General features: G+C 40.8%; 1 protein-coding gene across 2 annotated transcripts in view; it reads right to left on the reverse strand.

The window, feature by feature from the left end:
* Positions 1–20434, reverse strand: part of LOC133537268 (D(2)-like dopamine receptor) — a 219070-nt gene that overhangs the window by 62790 nt on the left and 135846 nt on the right. For both annotated transcript variants that reach the window (XM_061878244.1, XM_061878245.1), the window contains exon 2: positions 9953–10263. In XM_061878244.1, coding sequence (XP_061734228.1) covers positions 9953–10231 — 279 coding nt within the window. In that variant the 5' untranslated portion in view covers positions 10232–10263. The remainder of the gene's footprint in view (positions 1–9952; positions 10264–20434) is intronic.

A 20434-nucleotide genomic window follows, 5' to 3' on the forward strand; every position in this document is an offset into this window, starting at 1 on the left:
TGGCGACACACTTTCCATCACCTTCGTTTAATATGTCGAGAGAAACGTGCACCTGGAGTGGTAAATGCTGTGCTGTAACGTGAGCACGGTGCTAATCCTCATGATTCACTGTAAAACACTGGAGGATTAGTGACCCGACCTTCTCGGATTGGTTCTCTATATTACACACACTGGTCAGGAATAATAAAATAAAAAATAAAAAAAAAATAGATAAAAGACGTACGACATCTACAGTTTTTTTTTGTTCCATTTTTTTATTCAAAGGTTGCCGGTGCCAATGAGCCAGCCTCAAGATTTCATTACACCGCAATGTCAAATTGTATAGTCCTAAAGGAGGAAGAATTATTCATAATCATCATCATGTGACCTGCGACTTTTGCAGACATTTTGACATGTGCCCGCCCTTCTGTACATTATCAGCTCTACCGCTGACGTGATGGCTTTTTTACAATGCTGATGTGACCTTCCTTTCACCTTGAGCCTCCAACCAGCTGATGAATGCAGATGTGACACGATGACAGACCTCAAAGACTCCAAAATTACGAACCCCGTTTCCATTTGAGTTGAGAAATTGTGTTAGATGTAAATATAAACGGAATACAAATCCTTTTCAACCCATATTCGGTTGAATATGCTACAAAGACAACATATTTGATATTCAAATTAATAAACATTTTTTTTTGCAAATAATCATAAACTTTACAATTTGATGCCAGCAACAAGTGACAAAGAAGTTGGGAAAGGTGGCAATAAATACTGATAAAGTTGAGGAATGCTCATCAAACACTTATTTGGAACATCCCACAGGTGTGCAGGCTAATTGGGAACAGGTGGGTGCCATGATTGGGTATAAAAACAGCTTCCCAAAAAAATGCTCAGTCTTTCACAAGAAAGGATGGGGCGAGGTACACCCCTTTGTCCACAACTGCGTGAGCAAATAGTCAAACAGTTTAAGAACAACGTTTCTCAAAGTGCAATCGCAAGAAATTTAGGGATTTCAACATCTACGGTCCATAATATCATCAAAAGGTTCAAAGAATCTGGAGAATTCACTCAACGTAAGCGAAATGGCCGGAAACCAACTTTGAATGACATCAATCTCCAAAGGATATCACCACATGGGCTCAGGAACACTTCAGAAAACCACTGTCACTAAATACACTTTGTTGCTACATCTGTAAGTGCAAGTTAAAGCTCTACTATGCAAAGCGAAACCAATTTATCAACAACATCCAGAAACACCGTCGGCTTCTCTGGGCCCGAGATCATCTAAGATGGACTGATGCAAAGTGGAAAAGTGTTCTGTGGTCTGACGAGTCCACATTTCAAATTGTTTTGGGAAATATTTCACATTGTGTTATCCAGACCAAAGGGGAAGCGAACCATCCGGACTGTTATCGACGCAAAGTTCAAAAGCCAGCATCTGTGATGGTATGGGGGTGCATTAGTGCCCAAGGCTTGGGTAACTTACACATCTTTGAAGGCACCATTAATACTGAAAGGTACATACAGGTTTTGGAACAACATATGCTGCTATTTAAGCGCCGTCTTTTTCATGGACGCCCCTGCTTATTTCAGCAAGACAATGCCAAGCCACATTCAGCATATGTTACAACAGCGTGAGCAAAAAGTCAAACAGTTTAAGAACGTTTCTCAAAGTGCAATTGCAAGAAATTTAGGGATTTCAACATCTACGCTCCATAATATCATCAAAAGGTTCAGAGAATCTGGAGAAATCACTCCACGTAAGCGAAATGGCCGGAAACCAACTTTGAATGACATCAATCTCCAAAGGATATCACTACATGGGCTCAGGAACACTTCAGAAAACCACCGTCACTAAATACAGTTTGTCGCTACATCTGTAAGTGCAAGTTAAAGCTCTACTATGCAAAGCGAAACCAGTTTATCAACAACATCCAGAAACACCGTCGGCTTCTCTGGGCCCGAGATCATCTAAGATGGACTGATGCAAAGGGGAAAAGTGTTCTGTGGTCTGACGAGTCCACATTTCAAATTGTTTTTGGAAATATCCCACATCGTGTCATCCAGACCAAAGGGGAAGCGAACCATACAGACTGGAATCGACGCAAAGTTCAAAAGCCAGCATCTGTGATGGTATGGGGGTGCATTAGTGCCCAAGGCTTGGGTAACTTACACATCTTTGAAGGCACCATTAATACTGAAAGGTACATACAGGTTTTGGAACAACATATGCTGCTATTCAAGCGCCGTCTTTTTCATGGACGCCCCTGCTTATTTCAGCAAGACAATGCCACGCCACATTCAGCATGTATTACAACAGTGTGGCTTCGTAAAAAAAAGAGTGTGGGTACATTCCTGGCCCGCCTGCAGTCCAGACCCATTTCCCATCGAAAATGTGTGGCGCATTATGAAGCGTAAAATACGACAGCGGAGACCCCGGACTGTTGAACGACTGAAGCTCTACATAAAACAAGAATGGGAAAGAATTCCACTTTCAAAGTTTCAACAATTAGTTTCCTTAGTTCCCAAACACTTATTGAGTGTTGTTAAAAGAAAAGGTGATGTAACACAATGGTGAACATGCCCTTTCCCAACTACTTTGGCACATGTTGCAGCCATGAAATTCTAAGTTAATTATTATTTGCAAAAAAAAATTTAGTTTATGAGTTTGAACATCAAATATCTTGTCTTTGTAGCATATTCAACTGAATATGGGTTGAATAGGATTTCCAAATCATTGTATTCTGTTTATATTTACATCTAACACAATTTCCCAACTTATATGGAAACGGTCATTTGTAATTCCAACTCTGCAGGGTTGAAAACTAATGTTATTTTGCTATTTTGAAATATTAAACAGTTTAGATTTCACAAAAAAAAAAATTCTAGAACACAGAGAGCAGAGGTGTAGCAACTCCAAAACAACATTTCCACGTATATACATTATTTTATTTTATTTTTTTACATTTTAACACTGGTTCATGTCTTCGATTTGTGTAGCGTTCATATTTGAGCTCGTGTTTCCCAAACATTACATCAGCAGATATATACCAGTAAGTTGTGAAATGAGACATTTACATAGAAATATTTTGTAAATGTTTATTCACATACCCAAATTGTTTCCAAATGGGACCTGGAGCAAGGCAGTAAAACAGCCTAAAAAACAAAACAAAAAAAGTACTCTGTGTCTTTACTCATACTTCAATATCTTTATCAGGTATCTTCTTCCTCGTCCTCTATAAACACTTTTGGTTTGCACAGTTTCTTAAAGTGAATTCGTCGAAGGGGGGCGTGGCCTTTTGGGCCTGCTGCATAATAGGGTGTGTGATGACCGACCTCGAAGACAGCGACAGGTGTGTCGATGGCCCAGGTGGGCCTTGTTATCTGATCACCCGTCGCTTTTATTAGTAGCAGCCGTGAGGAAACGAGTAGCTGGAGTTGGAGGTGCTGCTGAGAGACACGGACGCAGAAAAGCAAGGAAAATAAAACAGTGTTATTATCCTGAATTCCTGGCAGTCTTTGGTGGTCTGAAGAACCTACTAGACTGTCAGGAATTCAGGATATAAAACTGTTTTATTTCCCTTCAATGTTGCAAAGTCTTTTGCTTTTCAGCACATACTGTGGTGGTCTGAAGAACCGACTAGACTGCCAGGAACTCAGGATATAAAACTGTTTTATTTCCCTTCAATGTTGCAAAGTCTTTTGCTTTTCAGCACAGTCTGTGGTGGTCTGAAGAACTCACTAGACTGCCAGGAATTCAGAATATAACACTGTTTTATTTCCCCTCAATGGTGCAAAGTCTTTTGCTTTTCAGCACAATGTCTTTTCTGCGTCCGTGTCTCTCAGCAGCACATCCAACTCAAACTGCCCTTTTCCTAACGGCTGCTGCTAATAACGGCGACAGGTGATTAGATAACAAGGCCCACCTGGGCCATCCACGCACCTGTCGCCATCTTCGAGGCCAGTCCTGAGACACCGCGTTCCGTGCCGCCTCCACAGAATCATTTTAGTAAATGTTTTGATTTCCTAAACCATTCCATAATTTTATCCATTAGCGGGAAAAAAAAATCCATAGATTAGCTGCACCTCTGTATAAGCCGCCGGGTTCAAAACATACAGGTTGTCATGTCTGTTGATCATGTTTTTGTTTGGCCATGTGCTGTTTGTTTTTTGGACACTCAGTTCCTGCTTTTTCACTCTTGTTTTGTCGCCATAGCAACCATTAGTTTTACCTGTGTCACATTTGGAGTCCGCACCTGTTTTCGCTAATCATGTCACTTATTTAAGCCGAAAGTTGCCAGGAAGTCAGCCTGGCAACTTTACCTCAGATACACTCCATAGTTATGCTTCATGCCATGCCATGTAAGTTTTTGTTTCTTCATGCCACAGTTATCCAGTTCTGTTTCATGTTCATAGTTTCTGCCTTGGCAAAGTTTTTGTACTTCCCCCTTGTGCGCGCCTTTTTTTCCCCTTTTTTTTTATAGCAATTGATAAATATGTCAATACCTTCACGCCTTGCCCGCGCCAACTTTCCTTTGCCTTCCGGGGAAAACAAACCCCAAAGTCCACGTTATGACAAAGGGTTTTATAGTCTGGAAAATAAGGTATTGCAATTTACAAATAAGCTTTGATTTATATTCTGTTTTTTGGATTAATCACTGCATGCGTAGACATAGTTTCCGCACGGATGCAGCAATAGTTTTATTTTTATTTTTATTATTTTTGTCACGTGGTGCGCGCATGGTGATGCGCGTTTTGTCACCCCAAGATGCAATATGGACCAAAAGGGACAGGAATAGCAGGTAAGAGCTTGGTTTAATATACAAAAATAAAATAACACTGGTACAAAACAGGCAAAAAAAAACGCGCATGCCTACGCACGGGAAGCTAAAGCTAAACTAGCCCTGAGAACAGAGTCCAAAAAGTAGCATGCCGAGCGCAAGAGAAGCTAAGATAAAACTTAGCACGGAACAAGACATAGGAAGATAACCACTTGAACGTTGCCTATAGCAAACAAAAGATCCAGATCTAAGTGAGGTAGAAGGCAGGCTTAAATACAGGCAGTAATCAAAACACGGGTGCGTGTCAACCGAAAGTAGCGGGTAGAACAAATACGAAAACCATGGTAACGGAACAAACAAGGAACAGGAAGAGTCCAAAACAATCGAAAAAACACAAAAGGACTCAAATTTTGTTTCATGTTCATAGTTTCTTCCTTTGTGCAAGTTTTTGTACTTCCCCCTTGTGCGCGCCTTTTTTCCCCCTTTTTTTTTATAGCAATTGATAAATATGTCAATACCTTCACGCCTTGCCCGCGCCAATTTTCCTTTGCCTTCCGGGGAAAACAAACCCCAAAGTCCACGTTATGACAAAGGGTTTTATAGTCCGGAAAATACGGTATTTAAATTTACAAATAAGCTTTGATTTATATTCAGTTTTTTCGATTAATCCTTGATTGCGCAGACAGTTTCCGCACTGATGCAGCAATAGTTTTATTTTTATTTTTATTATTCTTGTCACGCGGTGCGCGCATGGTGATGCGCGTTTTGTCACCCCAAGATGCAATATGGACCAAAAGGGACAGGAATAGCAGGTAAGAACTTGGTTTAATATACAAAAATAAAATAACACTGGTACAAAACAGGCAAAAGAAAGCGCATGCCTAAACACGGGAAGCTAAAGCTAAACTAGCACTGAGAACAGAGTCCAAAAAGTAGCATGCCGAGCGCAAGAGAAGCTAAGATAAGACTTAGCACGGAACAAGACATAGGAAGATAACCACTTGAACGTTGCCTATAGCAGACAAAAGATCCAGATCTAAGTGAGGTAGAAGGCAGGCTTAAATACAGGCAGTAATCAAAACACGGGTGCGCGTCAACCGAAAGTAGCGGGTAGAACAAATACGAAAACCATGGTAAAGGAACAAACAAGGAACAGGAAGAGTCCAAAACAATCGAAAAAACACAAACGGACTCAAATTTTGTTTCATGTTCATAGTTTCTTCCTTTGTGCAAGTTTTTGTACTTCCCCCTTGTGCGCGCCTTTTTCCCCCCTTTTTTTTTATAGCAATTGATAAATATGTCAATACCTTCACGCCTTGCCCGCGCCAACTTTCCTTTGCCTTCCGGGAAAACAAACCCCAAAGTCCACGTTATGACAAAGGGTTTTATAGTCCGGAAAATATGGTATTTAAATTTACAAATAAGCTTTGATTTATATTCTGTTTTTTGGATTAATCACTGCATGCGCAGACATAGTTTCCGCACGGATGCAGCAATAGTTTTATTTTTATTTTTATTACTCTTGTCACCCCAAGATGCAATATGGACCAAAAGGGACAGGAATAGCAGGTAAGAGCTTGGTTTAATATACAACAATAAAATAACACTGGTACAAAACAGGCAAAAGAAAGCGCCTGCCTAAACACGGGAAGCTAAAGCTAAACTAGCACTGAGAACAGAGTCCAAAAAGTAGCATGCCGAGCGCAAGGGAAGCTAAGATAAAACTTAGCACGGAACAAGACATAGGAAGATAACCACTTGAACGTTGCCTATAGCAGACAAAAGATCCAGATCTAACTGAGGTAGAAGGCAGGCTTAAATACAGGCAGTAATCAAAACACAGGTGCGCGTCAACCGAAAGTAGCGGGTAGAAGAAATACGAAAACCATGGTAACGGAACAAACAAGGAAGTGCACAAAACAATTAAAAAAACACAAACGGACTCAAAAAACTAAATAATGTATGATCCGGGCGGCGGATCATAATTCTACACGTTAAAAGTGCAAAGCTGATTATTTGGGGTCACCTCCAAGGTTTCTCATTGTCATCACATCGGTTTGAGTTTTTTTCCTTGCCCTGATGTGGCATCTGAACAGAGGATGTTGTTGTGGCTTGTGCATACCTTTGAGACATTTGTGATTTAGGGCTTTATAAATAAACATTAATTGATTGATATATTAATATATCTGTGACTTATAGTCCGTTGTGGCCAATGCATGAATTTTTTTTTCTGTTCTAAAATTTTGTGGGTGCAGCTTATATACCGGTGCACTCTACAGTCTGGAAAGTACGGTACTGTTTTACTATTGTGGCTTCATGCTTTTCTCCTGGTAAAATGATGGAAGTTACACGCTTTTAAACCTTTCTCCTATGTCCCCCCCTCCCTTGTGGAGGGGGTCCGGTCCGATGACCATGGATGAAGTACTGGCTGTCCAGAGTCGAGACCCAGGATGGACCGCTCGCCTGTATCGGTTGGGGACATCTCTACGCTGCTGATCCGCCTCCGCTTGAGATGGTTTCCTGTGGACGGGACTCTCGCTGCTGTCTTGGATCCGCTTGAACTGAACTCTCGCGGCTGTGTTGGAGCCACTATGGATTGAACTTTCACAGTATCATGTTAGACCCGCTCGACATCCATTGCTTTCGGTCCCCTAGAGGGGGGGGGGTTGCCCACATCTGAGGTCCTCTCCAAGGTTTCTCATAGTCAGCATTGTCACTGGCGTCCCACTGGATGTGAATTCTCCCTGCCCACTGGGTGTGAGTTTTCCTTGCCCTTTTGTGGGTTCTTCCGAGGATGTTGTAGTCGTAATGATTTGTGCAGTCCTTTGAGACATTTGTAATTTGGGGCTATATAAATAAACATTGATTGATTGATTGATTGATTGATTTAAACCTGCTGAAAGCCACTACTAGCGACCACGCAGTCTGATAGTTTATATATCAATGATGAAATATTAACACTGCAACACATGCCAATACGGCCTTTTTAGTTTACTAAATTGCAATTTTTAATTTCGCACGGAAGTATCATGCCAAAACACGTGCGCCTGACGTCACACATGGTAGAGGGCATTTTGTCCCAGCGCCGTTCCCAGCTATAAGTCGTCTGTTTTCATCGCATAATTACACAGTATTCTGGACATCTGTGTTGCTGACTCTTTTGCAATTTTTTCAATGAATAATGGAGACGTCAAAGAAGAAAGCTGCAGGTGGGGAGCGGTGTATTGCGGCCGCCTTTAGCAACACAAACACAGCCGGTGTTTCCTTGTTTACATTCCCGAAAGATGACGGTGACGCTTTACTATGGGACAGAGCGGTCAAGCGAACACAATTGGATTGGACCACACACACAAAGCGATCATTTCGAATAATCTTGTTTCGAAGAGGGTCCCTTGCGAAGGGATAGAAATGGGCATTGCCGACCTTCAGGTTGTACAGGTACCACCATATAATCTCACTAAAACACTAGTACAGGGGTCGGGAAGCTTTTTGGCTGAGAGAGCCAAGAATCCAAATATTTTAAAATGTATTTCCGTAAGAGCCATATCCTTTTTTTTTCAACACTGAACACAACTAAACGCGTGCATTTTTAAGTAAGACCAACATTACTAGAATATAATAGGTCTCGTATTCTTTGTAATAACGTTGATATTTTGAAGCTAACTGTGGAGTGGCGTGATCCGCGGGCCTGCAGCGAAGCGGGGTGTGCCTGGACCGGCCTCGAAATCAGCGACAGGTGCGTAGATGGCCCACCTGGGCCTTTTTCGCTCTGTTATAAACAGCAGCCGGGAGGAGAGACAGGGTTGGAGCTGGAGCCAGAGCGCGAGCGAGAAGGAAAGAGAAAAATACAATTGCTGGAAAGCAACTGGGAGACTTTTTGAAAAATAAAAAAATATCGTAACCCTGAAACAGGCATTCATGTCGGTGCTTTGTGGTCCGAAGAACCCCCAGGAGGACAAGCCCTAAAAAAAAACTATAATAAATAAATCATGCAATTTCTTGAACAAGCGCGGTAGAAAAAGATGGATGGATTCAAATGCATGAGCTTGTTTAATATTTTGAAGGTTATTTTACTCTACCAACCGGTTTAGCTCGGTTGGTAGAGTGGCCGTGCCAGCAACTTGAGGGTTGCAGGTTCGATTCCCGCTTCCGCCATCCTAGTCAATGCCGCTGTGTCCTTGGGCAAGACACTTTACCCACCAGCTCCCAGTGCCACCCACACTGCTTTAAATGTAACTTAGATATTGGGTTTCACTATGTAAAAGCGCTTTGAGTCACTAGAGAAAAGCGCTATATAAAAAAAATATATAGTATATATATTATAACACTTTGATTACAAGTGGAATTAGTCATTACTTATTGTGTTAAGCAGTGTTAGCTCAGATTTATCCGAGAGCCAGATGCAGTCATCAAAAGAGCCACATCTGGCTCTAGAGCCATAGGTTCGCTACAATAAGCAGATAAGGTGAAGTGAAGTGAATTATATTTATATAGCGCTTTTTCTCTAGTGACTCAAAGCGCTTTACATAGTGAAACCCAATATCTAAGTTCCATTCAAACCAGTGTGGGTGGCACTGGGAGCAGGTGGGTAAAGTGTCTTGCCCAAGGACACAACGGCAGTGACTAGGATGGCGGAAGCGGGAATCGAACCTGCAACCCACAAGTTGCTGGCACGGCCGCTCTACCAACCGAGCTAAACCGCCCCGATTTTCCTGAATTATCCTAGTAAATGTGTCTAATAACATCTGAATTGCTCTCACTGTATGGTCTTTTTTTTTCCCATTTTTTTTTTCTCGTCCTTCACTCTCACTTTCCTCATCCACGAAATCTTTCATCCTCACTCAAATTAATGGGGAAATCGTCGCTTTCTCGGTCCGAATCGCTCTCGCTGCTGGTGGCCATGATTGTAAACAATGTTCAGATGTGAGGAGCTCCACAACCCGTGACGTCACGCGCACATCGTCTGCTACTTCCGGTACAGGCAAGGCTTTTTTATCAGCACCAAAAGTTGAGAACTTTATCATCGATGTTCTCTACTAAGTCCTTTCAGCAAACAAATGGCAATATCGCGAAATGATCAAGTATGACACATAGAATGGACCTGTTATCCCCGTTTGAATAACAAAATCTCACTTCAGTAGGCCTTTAAAGGCAGACAGTGTGGATAAGTGAGTAGCATCCAGTACCTCCAAGTAGACAACCCAGGGCATGACCAGCGTCGCCACCAGGAGGTCAGCGACCGCCAGACTGACGATCAGGTAGTTGGTGGTGGTCTGCAGAGCCTTCTCCCTCGACACGGCCATGCAAACGAGCACGTTGCCGAACACGATGACGAAGATGAGCAGCGTGAGCAGCATGGCGTAGTAATTGTACTCGTGCTTCTGCTCCCCGTCCGTCTCGTTGAAGCCCCATGTTCCATTGTCATAGAAACTGTCGTTGTAGGCATAGTGGGTAAAGACATCCATTAGCTGTGAGTGATGCAGGCCAGCCGCAGGCCCTGGAAACACAAAGCAAGAAAACACCAGGGGTTCACAAACATATTTTTGCCATGCAACATAATTGTTGTGTCCCTGAAGAATATGGAAATAGTCCCCCCTTTTTCATTGTCCCGTTTACTCTCTGTAAAGCACCAGTTCCATCGGCAGCATAACAGGCCCAGATCGTAATACTACCACCACCATGCTTGACGGTAGGCATGCTGTTCCTGGGATTAAAAGGCTCACCTTTTCTCCTCCAAACAGTGGGGCAAAAAAGTATTTAGTCAGCCACGGATTGTGCAAAATTTCCCACTTAAAATGATGACAGAGGTCTGTAATTTTCATCATAGGTACACTTCAACTGTGAGAGACAGAATGTGAAAAAAAAATCCAGGAATTCACATTGTAAGAATTTTTAAGAATTTATTTGTAAATTATGGTGGAAAATAAGTATTTGGTCAACCATTCAAAGCTCTCACTGATGGAAGGAGGTTTTGGCCCCAAATCTCACGATACATGGCCCCATTCATTCTTTCCTTAACACGGATCAATCGTCCTGTCCCCTTAGCAGAAAAACAGCCCCAAAGCATGATGTTTCCACCCCCATGCTTCACAGTAGGTATGGTGTTCTTGGGATGCAACTCAGTATTCTTCTTCCTCCAAACACGACGAGTTGAGTTTATACCAAAATGGATACATGGATGATACAGCAGAGGATTGGGAGAATGTCATGTGGTCAGATGAAACCAAAATAGAACTTTTTGGTGTAAACTCACTCATCTTGTATTGGCATGTGTTGCAATGTTAATATTTCATCATTGATATATAAACTATCAGACTGTGTGGTCGCTAGTAGTGGCTTTCAGTAGGCCTTTAAAAAGGTAATGACGTTGGTTGCCGGAAGCAAAGCGTAGACTCTAGGAGCAAACCTCAGAATCAGGTGTCAACTACTTCCCGCTTTTTGAAAACACCCACAACACAAACACACATAAATGCCCTGCCTGTACGAATTTCCCACTGAAGGAAGGCAGCGAATGCGAGGAGTTATTCAGACAGGGAAAGAAAGTTTGCACAACCCATCACGCGCCTCTGCTCTTGTCTCCTAAATTGGGGAATTGTCTTAAATGTAAATATAAACAGAATACAATATTTGCAAATCATTTTCAAGCCATATTCAGTTGAATATGCTACAAAGACAACATATTTGATGTTCAAACTGATAAACAGTATTATTTTTTTGCAAATAATCATTAACTTTAGAATTTGATGCCAGCAACACGTGACAAAAACGTTGGGACAAGTGGCGATAAATACTGATAAAGTTGAGGAATGCTCATCAAACACTTATTTGGAACATCCCACAGGTGTGCAGGCTAATTGGGAACAGGTGGGTGCCATGATTGGGTATAAAAACAGCTTCCCAAAAAATGCTCAGTCTTTCACAAGAAAGGATGGGGCGAGGTACACCCCTTTGTCCACAACTGCGTGAGCAAATAGTCAAACAGTTTAAGAACAACGTTTCTCAAAGTGCAATTGCAAGAAATTTAGGGATTTCAACATCTACGCTCCATAATATCATCAAAAGGTTCAGAGAATCTGGAGAAATCACTCCACGTAAGCGGCATGGCCGGAAACCAACATTGAATGACCGTGACCTTCCATCCCTCAGACGGCACTGTATCAAAAACCGACATCAATCTCTAAAAGATATCACCACATAGGCTCAGGAACACTTCAGAAAACTGTAAGTGCAAGTTAAAGCTCTACTATATAAAGCGAAAGCCATTTATCAACAACATCCAGAAACGCCGCCGGCTTCTCTGGGCCTGAGATCATCTAAGATGGACTGATGCAAAGTGGAAAAGTGTTCTGTGGTCTGACGAGTCCACATTTCCAAATTGTTTTTGGAAATATTCGACATTGTGTCTTCCGGACTAAAGGGGAAGCGAACCATCCAGACTGTTATCGACGCAAAGTTGAAAAGCCAGCATCTGTGATGGTATGGGGATGCATTATTGCCCAAGGCATGGGTAACTTACACATCTGTGAAGGCACCATTAATGCTGAAAGGTACATACAGGTTTTGGAACAACATAAGCTGGCATCTAAGCGCCGTCTTTTTCATGGACGCCCCTGCTTATTTCAGCACGACGATGCCAAGCCACATTCAGCACGTGTTACAACAGCGTAGCTTCGTAAAAAAAGAGTGCGGGTACTTTCTTGGTTCACCTGGAGTCCAGACCTGTCTCCCATGGAAAATGTGTGGCGCATTATGAAGCGTCAAATACGACAGCGGAGACCCCGGACTGTTGAACGACTGAAGCTCTACATAAAACAAGAATGGGAAGGAATTCCACTTTCTAAGCTTCAACAATTATTTTCCTCAGTTCCCAAACGTTTATTGAGTGTTGTTAAAAGAAAAGGTGATGTAACACAATGGTCAATATGCCCTTTCCCAACTACTTTGGCACGTGCTGCAGCCATGAAATTCTAAGTTAATTATTACCGTATTTCCTTTAATAGCCGCCGGGCATGTAATATGCACCTGCCTTGAATTACTGCCGAGTCAAACTCGCTCCCCAAATTTTTTAGCGCATGCTTACTTTTACCGCCGGATCAAAGTCACTCTCAAAATGGCGGAGGAGTTTTTTGGGGCTTTTACTATATGTAAACCAGGGGTCTTGTTCCACAGCCATACCGATCACACTGATGGTTGTGATATAAAACAACTTCAACACTCTTACTAATATGCGCCACACTCTGCGAACCCACACCAAACACATTTCTGGAGAACATTGGCTCTGTAACACATTATAAACGCAACATAAGAATTACCCAGAATTCCAATGCATCCATGACTCTTGGCTATATTATTTACCCCACTGGGGGTGCGTGTATAATATAGCCAAGAGTCATGTATGCATTGGAATTCTGGGTAAATCTTATGTTGCGTTTATAATGTGTTACAGAGCCAATGTTCTCCAGAAATGTGTTTGATGTGGGTTCACAGAGTGTGGCGCATATTAGTAAGAGTGTTAAAGTTGTTTATATCACAACCATCAGTGTAAAAGGTATGGCTGTTGACCAAGTATGCATTGCAATCTCGTAAAAGAAGCAGCGAATATGCATGCGTCCGGCCGGCACGCGGATAGCATGGTGTAGAGTAGTGGTCCCCAACCACCGGGCCGCGGAATAATTTTTTTGTTGTTGTTTTTTTTTGGTTTTTAATATCACACTCAATTTTATACTGCATGCCATTGGTAAGCGCAGGGGTGAGAAGAGGTTTTAGAATTATTAGCGCCTGCTGACTTTTACCGCATGCCTTGTATTAGCGCAGGAGTGAAAAGAGGTTTTAAATTAATTAGCGCCCCGGCGGCTATTCAAGGAAATACGGTATATGCAGAAAAAAAAAGGTTATGAGTTTGAACATCAAATATCTTGTCTTTGTAGTGCATTCAATTCAATATGGGTTGAAAAGGATATGCAAATCATTGTTTATATTTACATCCAGAGGTGGGTAGTAACGCGCTACATTTACTCCGTTACATCTACTTGAGTAACTTTTGGGACAAATTGTACTTCTAAGAGTAGTTTTTATGCAACATACTTTTACTTCTACTTGAGTATATTCATAGAGAAGAAACGCTACTTTTACTCCTATAAATAGCTCCATTTATCTACAATCAGCTCGTTACTCGCTACTTTTATTTTTTTATCGATCTGTTAATGCACGCTTTGTTTGTTTTGATTTTGTCAGACACGCATTCAAAGTAGGAACTACGCATGCCTGCTTTTCACCAATCAAATGCAGTCACTGGTGACGTTGGACCAATCAAACAAAACCAGGTGGTCACGTGACCCGACTTAAACAAGTTAAAAAACTTATTGGGGTGTTACCATTTAGTGGTCAATTGTGCGGAATATGTACTGTACTGTGCAATCTACTAATACAAGTTTCAATCAATCAAAAGTGTAAAGGAAAAAAGACACTTTTTATTTCAACCGTACTTCCCGTCAAAAGCCTAAAGACTGATCGCACAGTTCCTGTCTTCACAATAAAAGCGCCGCTCCATCGCGCCTGCGCTAACAAAATAAGAGTCTCCGAAAGCCAGCGCAAACAAGCTAGCAAGCTACGGAGTTTGCCGCCAATGTATTTCTTGTAAAGTGTATTAAAACGAATATGCAAGTTGGACAAATAAGATGCCAAAAACCAACCACTTTCATGTGGTATTAGACAGAAAGGAAGAATTTTTTTTTCTCCTCCAGTTGAAAACGTGGACATTATCAGCACTTTACTGTCTGATTCCAATCAATGCAAGTCATCAGAATCAGGTAATACACCAACTTATATTCTTGTCTTCATGAAAGATAGGAATCTATATGTTAAACATGCATGTATATTCATTAAAACACCTTTAACATGTCAACAAAAACGGTAAAATAAATAAATATAAATTATATACTGTATATGTATATGTATATATATATATATCCATCCATCAATCCATTTCCTACCGCTTATTTCCTTTTGGGGTCGCGGGGGGCGCTGGCACCTATCTCAGCTACAATCGGGCGGAAGGCGGGGTACACCCTGGACATGTTAATATATATGATATGTGTATATGTATATATGAGGTAGATCACCTCGACTTGGTCATTTATTAAATAATTGATTGACGTTGAAAAACTTATTGGGGTGTTACCATTTAGTGGTCAATTGTACGGAATATGTACTGTACTGTGCAATCTACTAATACAAGTTTCAATCAATCAATCAATCAATCAATCAATCAATCAATCAATCAATGCCTACTCAGCCTATGGTGCTGTTAAGTTATTTTGGCTCAATTTGCCTTTTATTTTTATTTTAATGTATTATTATTTAATATATATTATTGTTTTAGTTGCTTAAGAGATATTCCTTGCTCTGAATTTGCTCATTGCTATTTTTATGTTTTTGTGCATTATTTGTTGCTGTAATCAGGTTACTCATCAGTTACTCAGTACTTGAGTAGTTTTTTCACAACATACTTTTTACTTATACTCAAGTAAATATTTGGGTGACTACTCCTTACTTTTACTTGAGTAATACATCTCTAAAGTAACAGTACTCTTACTTGAGTACAGTTTTTGGCTACTCTACCCACCTCTGTTTACATCTAACACGATTTCCCAACTCATATGGAAACGGGGTTTGTGTTAACAGACGTTTTCTATTCAACAAAACACAATATTGCATTTGACAAAAGCGGATGTGTGACCAATAGGAGTCTTAAGAGAGTGATTCAGACTGAGACCAAAAAGCATCAGTTTTCCTTCACAAACACAGCGGTTGCAGTTTCTTTGTTCAAACTATCCGACCGTTGAAACGCTTGAAGGATGCGGTATTGTTAAGAACCGTCTCCAAGGTTGGTGAGAATACACCGATAGCATCAGGCTGACCCCGGACCCACATGTTGCAGTCCACCTTTTTATTGCAGGCGGAACAAAACAAAGTTAACGTCAAGGCCGAACACGTGAATATATATATATTTATATTTTCAAAGGCACCAATTGGCGAACACCGTCAAAGTGGAAATCCTTGACAATTGAGTTGATCGGTGTGAAGAAAATGACTGCAATTGTCCAGCACCCTGCTGTTTCTTTTTCCTCCGTACTCCACCATGTGTGTATTTAATCAATAATAATATCAGAAAATGACCAAGACGTATGGACACACAGTCACTTCCAGAAAAGTGACTGTAAAGCATTCATTCATGCTCTACTACAGGGGTAGGGAACCTATGGTTCTAGAGCCAGATGTGGCTCTTTTGATGGCTCTCAGATAAATCTTAGCTGACATCGCTTAACACGATAAGTAATTAATAATTACGATGGTAATCACAGTGTTAAAAATAACATTCAAATTATAAAACATTTTCATGCATTTTAAACCAACCATCCGTTTTCTGTCGCACCTGTCCAAGATGTCGCATTAATGGTAAAAAGTAATGTATTTATTATTGGTTACATTTAAAATTAAAGCTGCGAGCAGCGTTGGTCGGGTCCGCCTTTGGCTGCCGCCGCTACTCAAGCCCTGGTCTAAGTCAGACCAACATAGAGGTTTTTGTTTCATGTCTCTACGATATTCCTAACAGAAATTACATGCAGTTTTATCTGGGTTTTTTCCTATGGGGCGCTAGAGCGCAATTTAGATTTTTAGGGTTTGTTTTTTTATTAGATGGCAACTCTTGCCAGTCCTGATGTTTGTGTAAAATTTGGTGAGTTTTGAAGCATGTTAAGGGGGTCAAATTACAGATCGGCGTTTCTGGATGTTGTTGATAAATGGCTTCCGCTTTGTATAGTAGAACGTTAACTTGAACTTTGAAGCATTTTAAAGGGGTCAAATTACAGCTCAAAGAGGCACAAATGGCATTTTTTAGGTAACTTTGTGCAGGTGTTCTTTGAAGGCGCGTAAAATCCAAACCGGAGCAGTAATCCAAACTTTGATCTATACTTTTAATCAGAAGGGTTCAATCCCTCTCTGAGCGAGTTTGAAGCCGAAACGACAAACGCGCTCAGAGGAGATAACTTTTGAAAAAAAGGTGACGGGTGTTTACAAAACTTTTATTTTGAGGGGGTAATTTTTAACTTCCTGTTGATTTTTGCTGAAAGATGTCAATTTTAAAATGTAGGTCTAAGTGAGACCTACATAGAAGTTTTTGTTTCATGTCTTTCCGGCATTCCTACCGGAAGTTACAAGCAGTTGTGTCTGTTTTCTTCAGTTGTGTCTGTTTTCTTCTTAAAAGCAGTTTTTTCTGTTTGTTATTCAAAAATTGCGCAAGAGCGCAATTTTGAGTTTTTATTTAATTTTTTTTCATTAGATCGCAATTTCCGCCAGTCCTAATGTGTGTGCCAAGTTTGGTGAGTTTTGAATCATGTTAAGGGGGTCAAATTACAGATCAGCATTTCTGGATGTTGTTGATAAATGGCTTTCGCTTTGTATAGTAGAACGTTAACTTGCACTTTGAAGCATTTTAAAGGGGTCAAATTACAGCTCAAAGAGGCACAAATGGCATTTTTTAGGTAACTTTGTGCAGGTGTTCTTTGAAGGCGCGTAAAATCCAAACCGGAGCAGTAATCAAAACTTTGATCTATACTTTTAATCAGAAGGGTTCAATCCCTTTCTGAGCGAGTTTGAAGCCGAAACGACAAACGCGCTCAGAGGAGATAACTTTTGAAAAAAAGGTGACGGGTGTTTACAAAACTTTTATTTCGAGGGGGTAATTTTTAACTTCCTGTTGATTTTTGCTGAAAGATGTCAATTTTAAAATGTAGGTCAAAGTGAGACCTACATAGAAGCTTTTGTTTCATGTCTTTCCGGCATTCCTACCAGAAGTAACAAGCAGTTGTGTCTGTTTTCTTCAGTTGTGTCTGTTTTCTTCCTAGAAGCTAGTTTTTTCTGTGTTTTATTCAAAAATTGTGCAAGAGCGCAATTTTGAGTTTTTATTTAATTTTTTTTCATTAGATCGCAATTTCCGCCAGTCCTAATGTGTGTGCCAAGTTTGGTGAGTTTTGAAGCATGTTAAGGGGGTCAAATTACAGATCAGCATTTCTGGATGTTGTTGATAAATGGCTTCCGCTTTGTATAGTAGAACGTTAACTTGAACTTTGAAGCATTTTAAAGGGGTCAAATTACAGCTCAAAGAGGCACAAATGGCATTTTTTAGGTAACTTTGTGCAGGTGTTCTTTGAAGGCGCGTAAAATCCAAACCGGAGCAGTAATCAAAACTTTGATCTATACTTTTAATCAGAAGGGTTCAATCCCTCTCTGGGCGAGTTTGAAGCCGAAACGACAAACGCGCTCAGAGGAGATAACTTTTGAAAAAAAGGTGACGGGTGTTTACAAAACTTTTATTTTGAGGGGGTAATTTTTAACTTCCTGTTGATTTTTGCTGAAAGATGTCAATTTTAAAATGTAGGTCAAAGTGAGACCTACATAGAAGCTTTTGTTTCATGTCTTTCCGGCATTCCTACCAGAAGTTACAAGCAGTTGTGTCTGTTTTCTTCAGTTGTGTCTGTTTTCTTCCTAGAAGCAGTTTTTTCTGTGTTTTATTCAAAAATTGTGCAAGAGCGCAATTTTGAGTTTTTATTTAATTTTTTTTCATTAGATCGCAATTCCTGCCAGTCCTAATGTGTGTGCCAAGTTTGGTGAGTTTTGAAGTATTTTAAGGGGGTCAAATTACAGCTGAAAGAGGCAAAAAATGCATTTTTTGCGAACATTTTGCTTTGAAGGGGTTTTTGCCAACTTCCTGTTGATTTTAGGTATAAAAGTTTCTAATGGGGGATCTAGGTCTAAGTCAGTCCTATATGGAGATTTTTGTTTCATGTCTCTACGACATTCCTAACGGAAGTTACAAGCAGTCTGTTTTTCTTTCCTTCCTAGGGGACGCTAGCGCGCAATGTTGATTTTCCTGGGTTCACTGCCTAATATGTTGGGAAGGAATGCCAGACCGACGTGTGTGTCAAATTTGGTGAGTTTTGAAGCATGTTAAGGGGGTCAAATTACAGATCGGCGTTTCTGGATGTTGTTGATAAATGGCTTTCGCTTTGTATAGTAGAGCGTTAACTTGCACTTTGAAGCATTTTAAAGGGGTCAAATTACACCTCAAAGAGGCAAAAAGGGCATTTTTTAGGTAACTTAAAAATAATCGTAACTACTACACAGACTTTAAATGTCCAATCGAAGTCTATAATCCAGGACAAAAAGGAAAACGTGCTACGGCAAAGCTTAGCAAAAAGTCTAGCCAAAGCAGAGCCAGCGTGTTGCTAAAAAGACTGCCAAGCGGCAGGACTAAATAGCTCCCTGATTAGTGACCAGAAGCAGGTGAGCGTTCCGACCACTAATCAGAAGCAGGTGACATAAAAATCAGCACCCATGGCAACAAAGAAAACAAACACGGGTGCTGAACCAGAGTTAACCAACAACTAAGGAAATGCTAAAAACTTAACAAAACATGATCCGGGCGACAGATTATGACAGTTTGTTGTGAATGTAATCAATGTAAAAATAAGTATACACAGACTTTAAATGTCCGATCAAAATCCATAACCCGAGACGAAAAGGAAATCGTGTAAAGCTACAGCAAAGCTCAGCAAAAAGTCGAGCCAAAGCAGAGCCAGCGTGTTGCTAACAAGACTGCCAAGCGGCAGGACTAAATAGCTCTGTGATTAGTGACCCGAAGCAAGTGAGCGTCCCGACCATTAATCAGAGGCAGGTGACATAAAAATCAGCACCCATGGCAACAAAGAAAACAAACACGGGTGCTGAACCAGAGTTAACCAACAACTAAGGAAAGGCTAAAATTAACAAAACATGATCCGGGCGACGGATTATGACAGTTTGTTGTGAATGTGATCAATGTAAAAATAAGTATACACAGACTTTAAATGTCCGATCAAAATCTATAACCCGAGACGAAAAGGAAATCGTGTAAAGCCACAGCAAAGCTCAGCAAAAAGTCTAGCCAAAGCAGAGCCAGCGTGTTGCTAACAAGACTGCAAAGCGGCAGGACTAAATAGCTCTCTGATTAGTGACCTGAAGCAAGTCAGCGTCCCGACCACTAATTAGAGGCAGGTGAAAAAGAAATCAGCACCCATGGCAACAAAGAAAAAGACAGGTGCTGAACCAGAACTAACTAAGGAAATGCTTAACTTAACAAAACATGATCCGGGCAACGGATTATGACATTCTGTTGTGAATGTAATCGATGTAAAAATGATCCTAACTACTACACAGACTTTAAATGCCCAATGAAAATTTTAGCCAGTAGCATCCGGATGTTACACTACACTGATGAATGTTATGCCGTATGTTGCTCTTAGTTTTGTGGGCCACTGCTATATAATTTTGCAATAGGGCAATAGAATTAAAATATGTTATTGCAGGTTGAATTGATATAATGTCAATGTTTATGTCACATAATACCATCTGATAGACAAAAATAAATAAAATAATGCATGTCGTTACCAATTGAGGAGTATTATCTTTCTCAAGGCACAATTTGTATGCAGCTCTTATTAGATCATGCCGCGGTGTCAAATATGGCTACAGAGTCTTCCGTTTTCCTACTGGCATGGCATGGTGTGGTGGAACACCGTAGACATCCCGGAGACTGCAAAAAGCATGGCATCATCCCTCGCACGCTATAT

The sequence above is a fragment of the Nerophis ophidion genome, linkage group LG18 (genome assembly GCF_033978795.1).
Source record: "Nerophis ophidion isolate RoL-2023_Sa linkage group LG18, RoL_Noph_v1.0, whole genome shotgun sequence".
NCBI classification, from domain to species: Eukaryota; Metazoa; Chordata; class Actinopteri; order Syngnathiformes; family Syngnathidae; genus Nerophis; species Nerophis ophidion.